The sequence below is a fragment of the Octopus sinensis genome, linkage group LG11 (genome assembly GCF_006345805.1).
Source record: "Octopus sinensis linkage group LG11, ASM634580v1, whole genome shotgun sequence".
NCBI lineage: Eukaryota > Metazoa > Mollusca > Cephalopoda > Octopoda > Octopodidae > Octopus > Octopus sinensis.
The window spans coordinates 13,981,289-13,992,093 of NC_043007.1; the positions used below are offsets into that span (position 1 = coordinate 13,981,289).

General features: G+C 35.5%; 1 protein-coding gene across 1 annotated transcript; it reads left to right on the forward strand.

Moving 5' to 3' along the window:
- Window positions 1–5,895: 5,895 nt before the first annotated feature.
- LOC115217234 (B-cell lymphoma/leukemia 11A-like) lies at window positions 5,896–7,931 on the forward strand. The gene has a single exon (XM_029786874.2). It carries the CDS (start codon window positions 5,981–5,983, stop codon window positions 7,841–7,843), a length of 1,863 nt encoding a protein of 620 aa, XP_029642734.2. The 5' UTR covers window positions 5,896–5,980; the 3' UTR covers window positions 7,844–7,931.
- The last annotated feature ends 2,874 nt before the right edge of the window (window positions 7,932–10,805 follow it).

Here is a 10,805-nt window from a genome sequence, read left to right on the forward strand (position 1 = left end):
AAAACGTGCGTCTACACAGGATGTGTCCTTATCTTACAAGGACAAGATATTTTAACCGTTTTGATACCAACCCGGCCAAAACCGCCTCTGTCTCTGTAGTACAAATGTCTTGTTTTCATAAATTTTGAATTAAAATCTTCTACCAAACCTTAGTCACAATTTATGTTCCCAGTACTAGCTTAATGATAACTAAGTTCTTTTACTAAATTCTTTGTTATATTTAAAATAAATTGAATGAAACACAGAGCATCTCAAAATAAATACGGTAACGAAAGGGTTAATGGAGATGGGAGCCATTTTAGAATGTCTCATCATACATTTAATGGGAGAGAGTTCTAGAATGATTTTGAAGAGTAAGCAAGACAAAGTAGGATGTATTTGGTGGGAAGAAACCAGTCATTTCTCACATATCAGCAAAATATAACAAACTTATTTCTTTATTGCCCACAAGGAGCTAAACAAAGAGGGGACAAACAAGGACAGACAAAGGAATTAAGTCGATTATATCGATCCCAGTGCGTAACTTATACTTATTTAATCGACCCCGGAAGGATGAAAGGCTAAGTCGACCTCGGCGGAATTTGAACTCAGAACGTAGCGGCAGACGAAATACCATTAAGCATTTTGTCCGAACTGACTTTCCAAAGATCCTGTTAGCATTTTGTTATTCTGCCCATCATCTTTTCTTCTACAGTGCAAAAGCTGTTAAAATCAAAAGCATTTACTGTTGGCACCATAGGAATGTTATAAACTTCCAGGGGACCATGAAGTAATTCTTTTTTTTCTTTTTGGAACAGTGGCTCTCTAAATATAAAGCTATAATTGATAGCATATAACTATTAGGTTTGAAAATCTTACAGATGTGGGCTGTGTCCCACAGGCAACCTTTGGCTTCTCCTGTCCGAGGGGTCTTTTTAACCCGATATCTACATGCTATTATTTCTAGCTTTATGAAGGTGGCGGCAGCTGACAGAAGCATTGCCGTGCCAGACAAAATACTTAAAGGTAATTCTTCCAGCTCTAAGTTCAAATGCCATGGAGATCGACTTTACCTTTTGTCCTTTTGGGGGTCGATAAAATAACAACCACTCAAGCTCTTGGGGTTGACATAATCAATTTCCTCCCCCCTCAAAATTGCTGGCCTTGTGCCAAAATGGGAGAGAATAATTTATAGCTTTGTGCTTAGAGATCCACTCTTCCAAAAGAGAATTTAATATTTCAATGTTAGCAAGGCAGCGAGCTGGCAGAAACATTAGCACGCCGGGCAAAATGCTTAGTGGTATTTTGTCTGTCTTTACGTTCTGAGTTCAAATTCCACCAAGGTCGACTTTGCCTTTCATCTTTTCGGGGTTGATAAATTAAGTACCAGTTGCATACTGGGGGTCAATCTAATCGACTGGTCCCCTCCCCAAAAATTTCGGGCTTTGTGCCTAAAGTAGAACAGGCGGTGAGCTGGCAGAAACATTAGCACACCGGGCGAAATGCTTAGTGGTATTTCGTCTGTCTTTGTGTTCTGAGTTCAAATTCCTCCAAGGCCAACTTTGCTTTTCATCCTTTCGGGGTCAATAAATTAAGTACCAGTTGCATACTGGGGTCAATCTAATCGACTGGCCTCCTCCCCCAAAATTTCAAACCTTTTGCCTGGAGTATTAAAAGAATATTTCAATGTTAGCAGTCCTTTGTCTTAAAGTGAGAGCATTTCAGTACTTCTGCCAACATAACAAGATCTCTCTCATTACCAAAGTTACATTTCTTAATGGAGTTTTTATTTTTATTTTATTTGTGCTTCTCTCCACCCCCACCCCTCCTCTTTTATTCACACTCTTTATTCTTGGTTTGTGTTAAAGTATGAAGAATCTTTCTTACATTCCATTTAGATAAGGTGATAGTTATATATACAATACACCACCCCAGATTATGTCATGTGAATGGGTGTGAACCCACTGACAATCTGCTGTTGGCTGCTGTCTCATCTCAGATACACCTGAGTCTTGGATCGGTTCAGTCAGATTTTGGAAAGTCACAAGATTCTTGGAGATACAAGGAAGTTCTTAAAGCCATCCTAATCAGCTTTTCACTAACCAAATAATTAGTGATGTTGGAACCTCAAATATTTAGTTTTTTGTTGTTTTTTTTTTATTTTTTCACAGAATTAGTTTTGATGTGTTTTGGGGGGTAACCAACTCTACCCCCCGCCCCCACATCAATCAGTTTTGCTGCAGTCTGTGTCACCGTTGTGACATACGTACATCTCAAAAGATCCAACAACCCAAATAACGTTAGGGGTTCTTTATATAAAGAACCCCTAACATGTTATTCAGAGTTAGGTGTTAGGTATTGTATCTAATTGGGACCCTATTCTTGATCTCCCCCCACCTACATAATGTAACATGTAATGTCCTAAGATTTTTAGGGACTATAAAAACGTGCAGTTCTCATCTTCTTCGAAGTCAACAAACTGGATAAAGGTGAATTACTGACTGAACAAGTCGTAACAGCTACAAATCGGCAGAAGCTGCCATAAACAAGTTCCCTAAGGTTGTTCAATTTTAAAAGGATTTTTGGATCTTTTCGGTTTGAACGACAGTTTTTTTCTAGCGGTGTCATATGAAATTGTCACCCATAATTATGACCCTAGTATCGATCTATTGCATTTCAATCTGGGTTAGGGTTAGGGGGAAGGGTATCTTTTTTTTCTTCACAAATGTAAATAAACCTAATCTGTTTCTTAAACGAGGGACATATTCATACGGCACAGGATGTTTTTTTTTTACCTCAATAGACGTCATTGATTGGTTGAAATTGCAGAAATTGAAGAAAAAAAACAACAAATATTTTACAAACTATAGAATTTTCTCAATAAAGCCAAGAGCAAAAGATGTTTTATAAACTCAATTCTACCAGTATATGAAGTTTAAAAAAGTGTTAAGTTACGTGGAAATTATTAAAAAAAACTGCCGTTCAAACCGAAAAGATCCGGATTTTTAAATATTGTATAATTTTATTGGTTGAAAACTGTGTCTTCGATTTTTACGCACCAGTTTTTGACAACTTTCTCGGCTTTTATGGCACGGAAAAACGGGCGTTAAATGACAACGATGTTTCTAGTCGGCCCCTGTGTCCTACTAGTAGTAGCAGCAGCAGTATTTAATTTCTCTGCTATTATATTTAACTCCTTATTACCAACTAACCAGCTTAATTTCTACCTCAGTCTCAAATCACTTCGTATTAATTTAATTAAGACGAGTGTGTGTGTGTGTGTGTGTACATAAAACCTGCTTTTTTTTGTTACTTGCAACAGAACAAAAAGTAATTGAAGGCTTCTTTCTGGAGAACGAGGATGATGTAGTGGCCTTCATACCGTTTCTCTATCATTTATTACTGTGCAGTAACACACGATCGCCTTTAAAGGGAGACAGGTAAATAAATGTGTATGAATCTCCGTAAAGTGGCTCAGCGTGGGAGCCTCTCACTCGGTCTGCTAGAAATAGCAGCCAAACTCAATTCCCATCCAGCCGGTACGAGAAAAAAACACAGGATATGACACTCTGCTATGTGCACCGTGCCTAGGGAAAAGTCGGGATGATCGTTGGATGGTAGATCAATAGGTCTACTTCCATCACATCTGACCTGGTGTTTTTTTAACAATATAAGACGACTGTAGATGAAAACAACGGCGTGTCCGTCCGCCGTTTCATTGCAGGTGTCGAAACCACGGCCCGGTTTCCATTCCGTTACCAATTTTTACATTCACTAGCAGTATCGCCCGGCGTTTCTCGGGTTTGTTTCGACCCTTTAGAATTGGAATTTTTGAAAAGTAAAAATTTTGCATTATGTAGCTTGTTATTCTCCTTTAAGTGAACATTTTTCTGGTTGAAATACACCGAAAAATGGTAACACAGCAGGCAAAAAATCGTAAAAAATAGGGATTTTCATAGAAAAAAAGCACCTTTTTGATGTAAATAATTTTTGGTATTAACATGGTCCGATTTGAATTTTATCTTCTACGGAAGGAAGAGCAAGCCTTCTATCATACTCTCAATTTTGGTCAACTTGTGTCGCAGGGTCTCGGAGGAGATAGTGTTAGTTGAAGGCTACCAAACCTGCCATACACAGACAACTTCAGCTTTATAGAGAGAGAGAGAGATTCGCATTTATAATTTTACTTCTTTGCATGTAATTGAAGCTCACCACTTCACATATGCAGTTTAACACAAGGCGTTAATTAACGGATGAGAAAGAAGCAATTATCTCCGGCTGGTGATGCAAGGGCGATAACTCTTCTCGGTCCTAAGTTGCAGCAATATTTTTGCTCAGCTTCACAGCTGGTCGAGAGTCGGTGCGCGGAAATTATATTTGTAGTTTAATAATAAAAGCCATTGTCTTTCGTTATTATCGTCATTAGCATTGTGTATTTAAATTTCAATAATTATCAAAGATTTATTTTGTGATTAATCATCAACAAACAATGGTTCTCGGTTATTATATCTGTGTTTCCTGCAAAAAATAAGCTGTTTTCATGATGGCTGGCTTCTGCTGCTGGTTCTACATTTTTTGGTGTTCCCATCAGAATTTTAGGTTTATTGTCTTTTATTTATTTATTCTTTTAAATGAGTGTTAACAAGGGAATCTTGTACGATTCGAATTATTTGGTCATTGTCTTTTTTTGAATTTTTGCAAGATTTTTTTTTTATATTTTTTTTTTTTGCATTATTCTCCTTTCTCTGATAACATACAAAATCTCTATTAAGCTGCCTTTTTTTTTTTAAATATTTTTTGTCTGATTTTGTTAACAAATATCTTATGTATATTGGTAGCTGCATAGCTCTGGCAGCATGGCTCGGACTGTTTCTAGAGGGAGTTTTGTTTTCTATTCTCATGTGGCTGGTCATTGAGTGTTCTACCATTTACACAGACATATTTCAGCTGATGCTGGAAACAGGGATTCAAGCCGACAAATAAAATGATGGCTGTAAATGTCAAGAAAATTAAACCTTTTTTACATTCCTTTTTTTTTTTTACATTCTTTAATAATGTAAATTGTTTTGTGAGCTTTATTCCCATTAAACTTATGCATTCCCATCTTACTGAATGTATGGTACAGTTTTAATCTGTTTGTTTCTATGAAGCTATTGGGTTGTCCGGAAAGTTTGTGCCGATTTATAGTAGCTTACTTTTCGACTTATTTTAGAACATGGTTCAGTCCATAAAATAGGATTTGACTACACCTCCATTTAGAGCACAGTTTAAGCTATATTTCTGTGGAGGAAGGTTTATGTTCCAATAACCTGTGTTAATTCTGTAACCCTTTAAAGTGGAAGATAAGAAAGTTCATTTTTCGGCACTTGATGCTTTGAGAACCAGACAAAAATTGCTGTAGCTCGGCTGGGATGTGTTACCCCACCCTCCATATTAACCAGATATTGCTCCTTCGGATTTCCACCTATTCAGGTCTCTGCAGAATAGTCTTAATTGTAAAAATTTCAATTCCTTGGATGATGTAAAAAGATACCTTGATGAATTCTTTGCCATGAAACCACCTCGATTCTGGGAAGTGGGTATTTTCAAGTTGAAGGAAAGATGAAGACGCATAGTGCAATAAAATGGTTCATATTTGGTTGATTGAAAATGTAATGGGCAAGTATTTATTGACCTTTTTCTTTCCTTCAAAAATTGGCACAAACTTTCCGGACAACCCTATACTTTACTAAATATGCTTTATACGCACTTTTGACAAGTTGTGGTGCACCTGAGCACTGTATACAATAATTTCATTATTATTATTATATCAACATAAAATATTATGTTTTTCCAGAATTTGTGTCGAATAAAAATGTGATGCTTTTTATTTATCCGTTTTATTTATTCTATTTTCTTTTTTCCTTTCTTTTCAGAACCGTCAAAGTTTGTGTGTGGTACGTGCAAGACGACAGTGAATTCTGCTTGGTCACTTGTACAACATGTGCAAAGCATTCATGGCATGAAGATTTATTTACCAGCATCAGAGCTTTCTGTACAACTTTCCAATCTATCAACTCCATCTCCTAAGGCACCATCAGACCATGTGATGACTCCTCCGACTCCAAACACTGCTGATGCATTGCCACACCCTCCTCATCCCTTCATGTTCCGCATGCCATTTGATCGTCAACACCAACTGCCACCAGGTCCAGCGCTCAGTCCGTTTAACCGTCCTCCAACGGGTCCGGATTTTCGCTTGGACCTGTTAAATGATCCGTTTCATTCAAGGTCTGTCCAGGGCCTTTCTAATATTTCATCAGCATTTGATGTACCGCCGCCATTTCCGGCCCCCTTCAGTGACCGACCGCGGATCATGGAAACAATAGACTTTTACTCACAGCGTCTTCGACAATTGGCATCAACACAGACACCCCCTTTACGAAAACCTACACCCCCATTTTCACAGACTCCTTCAACATTTACATCGATAACACCAACACCATCGCATTCTCAAGATTCTTTACCAAAGAATTTAAGCCCTGCAAGTAAATTAAAATCTTGTGAGTTTTGTGGGAAATGTTTCCGATTTCAAAGTAATCTAATCGTACATCGAAGATCTCACACAGGAGAGAAGCCATTTAAATGTCCCATATGTCCACATGCATGCACACAAGCTAGTAAACTAAAACGGCATATGAAAACTCACTTAAACAAGTCACCCCTCAGTAGTATGTCTCAGACTTCAAACATATCTAATGCCTCCGAAGGCAGTGTGCCATCCAGTAGCAGCACACCCGACTCAAACAAACATATGATAAAACATAACGATTCTAATATTGACTTAGACAACGAAGAGGAAAACGAAGAGGAGGAAGAGGAAGAGCTTGAAGAGGAGTTAGAGGAGGATGACGATCTTGAAGGGATGGAGACCGTTCACAATGGGTCTCCCGATCCTTTGGATTGTCATGTAAGTAAAAATAGAGACGACCACTCTTCTCAGGAGCGCAGGACTCCGAACGAGAGGTCGAAGGATTTGAGCCACATGCCCGGCGCTGGAGAGAAGTCTTTGCTGAGTGAGGTGATGGAAAACACAGGTCTCAATAACATTCAGCAATATAACGAGGCGTTCCAGCAGGCGTTGGCTGAGAACATCCACAACAAGGATAGCACAAAGGTTGAAGAAGATGGTTCGGAGGGCACCGAGAACGGTGATAGAGACATAAAGTCTGAAGACACAGATGTGTCGTACACTAGTCAGGAAAAACCTGAACCTCTAGATTGCAGTGAATCGCCCTACACAAAACGAATTAAGACTGAACCACTGGAAATAGTAAATAGTATGGAATCTATATATTCTAATATGTGGTTACCTAGTAGTCACCACCAAGAGTATTTTTTATCTGGTCTATCTGCAAGGCTTAGCGACCCTAATCACAACAGTTTCAATTCTCCATCAGAAAGTGCCTTGAAGCCAAATCTGACTTCGCACCCTAAAGCCGGCCCTAGTTCTAATAGTACCCCCAGTAATGGTGGGCCAATATCAAATCGGAAAGACCGGCGGAATGATACCTGTGAATTTTGTGGGAAAGTTTTCAAGAACTGCAGCAATTTAACGGTGCACCGAAGAAGTCATACTGGTGAGAAGCCATATAAGTGTGAGTTGTGCAGCTATGCGTGCGCACAGTCGAGTAAGCTGACTAGACACATGAAGACGCACGGCCGTATCGGGAAGGACGTGTACAGGTGTAAGTTCTGTAGCATGCCCTTCTCCGTGCCGAGTACTTTGGAGAAACATATGCGCAAGTGTGTCGAGAACCGGCAAGTACGAGCAGTTCAGGAGACTGACACAGATACAAACAGCACTACGACATCTACATTATAGTTTTTTTTTCTTCTGTTTTTTTTTTTTTCTCTTTTTTTTTTTTCTCCAAAATGACTACTTGATGTTCAAACATTTATTATTATAAAAATATGAACAAAATTATAAAGTCTAATATGAGAAATACAAACAAGGAGCGAAAAAAAAAGAAAAAAATTGCAAAAACATAAATAATACGAAATACTAATCAAATTCTACATTGTTATTAATTTTCTACTTTTTATATCTCTGAGACTAGTTTTGAGCTGAGAAGAAATAAAGGGAAGGAATTTGGAAAGTTTTTCTGTCGCAAAACTCATTACCAAATAATCTTTGGAAAAAAGAAAAAAAATCATAGTTTGTATTTAAAAAATGTTTTCAAAAACATAAAAAATTTATTTTCGATTTTGAAAGAAGTTTCCCCCCTTAACCCCCTACCCCAACACACACATACAAACACACTTTCTCTCTCTCTCTCTCTCTCTCTCTTTATTTTACATTGTTTCTCTTATTTGCACACGTATATACATATGTGTGGTGTGTATAAATATATATATATATATATGTGTGTATTTATATATATATACACACACACTCACACACACACACGCACACACGGATGTTAATCATTTGTATGCATATATGTTAAACAATGTATACATACATGTGTGTGTATGTGTGTATCTTGTTGTATGTATATATGTATGTATATAAACACACACAATATTAGTTGGGTGTATGTAATTGTTAAATGGTTATACACAAGTATACATACATATGTGTCTGCATGTATGTATATATATATATATTTTTATACATATACACAAACACATACATAGATATATATATATATATATATATATATATATATATATATATATATATATATATATATATATAAACACACACATATATACACAATGTCAGTTGTGTTTAGGTAGTGTTAACTAACAATTAAAATTTAATTAAGACAAAAATAATCAACCTTTCTCTCTCTCTCTCTCAATAAAACATTATCATGTATGTATATTTGTAAACATATCTATACATCTTTATATAGATATGTGTATATGTATGTATATATATATATATATATTATATATATATATATATATGTATGTATGTATGTATGCATACAAGTATACTTATGTGAGTGGCTATTGCTTTTGGTATCTCAAATAAATACTAACTTTTGTTCTGCATATTCTTCGTAAAACCTCAAAATTCTCGCTGGTACTCTCAGATACTCCTAGCTAAAGCTCTTTCATAAACAAACTCATTATATAGGTAAATAATTATAATAACAAATATGAATAGTTAATTGGCACTTTGAATGTAAAATGTAATTAATTTCTTTTGATAACTTCTACATGTATTTGTACGTATGTATATGTGTGTATGCATACATGAATGTGTGTGTGTGTGCATGTAGCATTATATGCATGTGTGTAATTATATATTTATATACATATATGTATGTATGTGTGTATGTATTATATATATATGCGTGTATGGAATATATGTGAATATTTGTATATATCTGATATTTACATATATATTTATATATATTTATGTATGTATTTATATATATATTTCTATGTATGTATATTTTTATATTTATATACAAATATTCATACACACATAGACACATATATAATATATAAAAATATATATATACACACATTCACATATTTTGCACACACACACACGTGTGTGTATGTGTGTGTTTGGGTATATATATACATATATATTTATATATAATCATATCATGCAGACAAGAGGTTTATCTAAATATGCAAGCATGTCTTCTACAATATCCAGTTGATATATACACCAACACATCACACCTTTTATAACTTCACAATTATATACACTCTGTTGCAAAATTACCGATTAATTTAAAGTTTTATTTTGTTAATATTTCTGAGGGTGGGGCACCTCCCCTCCACTTAAGGAATCTTCTATATTTTAAGTACTGCTGATTATGTTGCTGTTAACAGCTCTTAGCATTCATTATATACCCATCTTCACACACACACACACACACATATATATTATATATATATATACACACGCGCACACACACTCACTCACTATATATGCATACGGCTACACTCACACTCAGACATGCTCAAAAGCATACATGCTCACACTCACATGCGCATACATGCATGCATGTGTATCTATATGCGCTGTGTTTGTGTATTATGTACTTAGGTGCATGAATTTAGGTGTGTATGTGTACACACGCGCACACACACACGTACGTGTGTATATATACATATATATATGTATACATACATACATGCACATATGTATATGTATACTTACATACATGCACATATGTATGTATTTATATATATATATATGTGCATACATATATATATGTGTATATATATATATATATGTGCATATATATATATATATGTGCATATATATATATATATATATGTGTGTGCATACATATATATATATATGTGCGTACACATATATATATATATAATATATATATATATATATATGTGCGTACATATATATATAAATATATATGTGCGTATATATATATATATATATATTTATATGTGTGTGTGTGTGTGTGCATATGTATGTATAATTGTGTGTCTCCTAAAAAGCTCCTTCTTTTAAAATATTCATCATTGGCTGTTCCTAGTTCTGATTACACTCCCCCCTTTATCATTGGGGCTGTTTCTTGGAAATTTTCCTGGCAACTTCTCTGGTAGACTGCCATCCAGTAGTAAATTCCTGTGCGAGCGATGTCAACGGATACTGGTTGGCCATTTCTACTTCAAGGTTGTTCTAAGCATTGTACTTTACAGGGTTATCAAACTCAAAAAAAAAAAAAAAGTAAACTTTAAAAAACAAGAAAAGAAGAATAAAAAAACCAACACCAACAATAAAAAAAAAATAAACCAACAACAAAAAAAAACGAATGGAAAGAACACGGTTTTTTTTGTTGAAATTTTTT

Bases quoted from the DNA above. Each gene is read 5' to 3' on its own strand.
- LOC115217234 (XM_029786874.2), top strand. From the start codon at position 5,981: ATGAAGATTTATTTACCAGCATCAGAGCTTTCTGTACAACTTTCCAAT.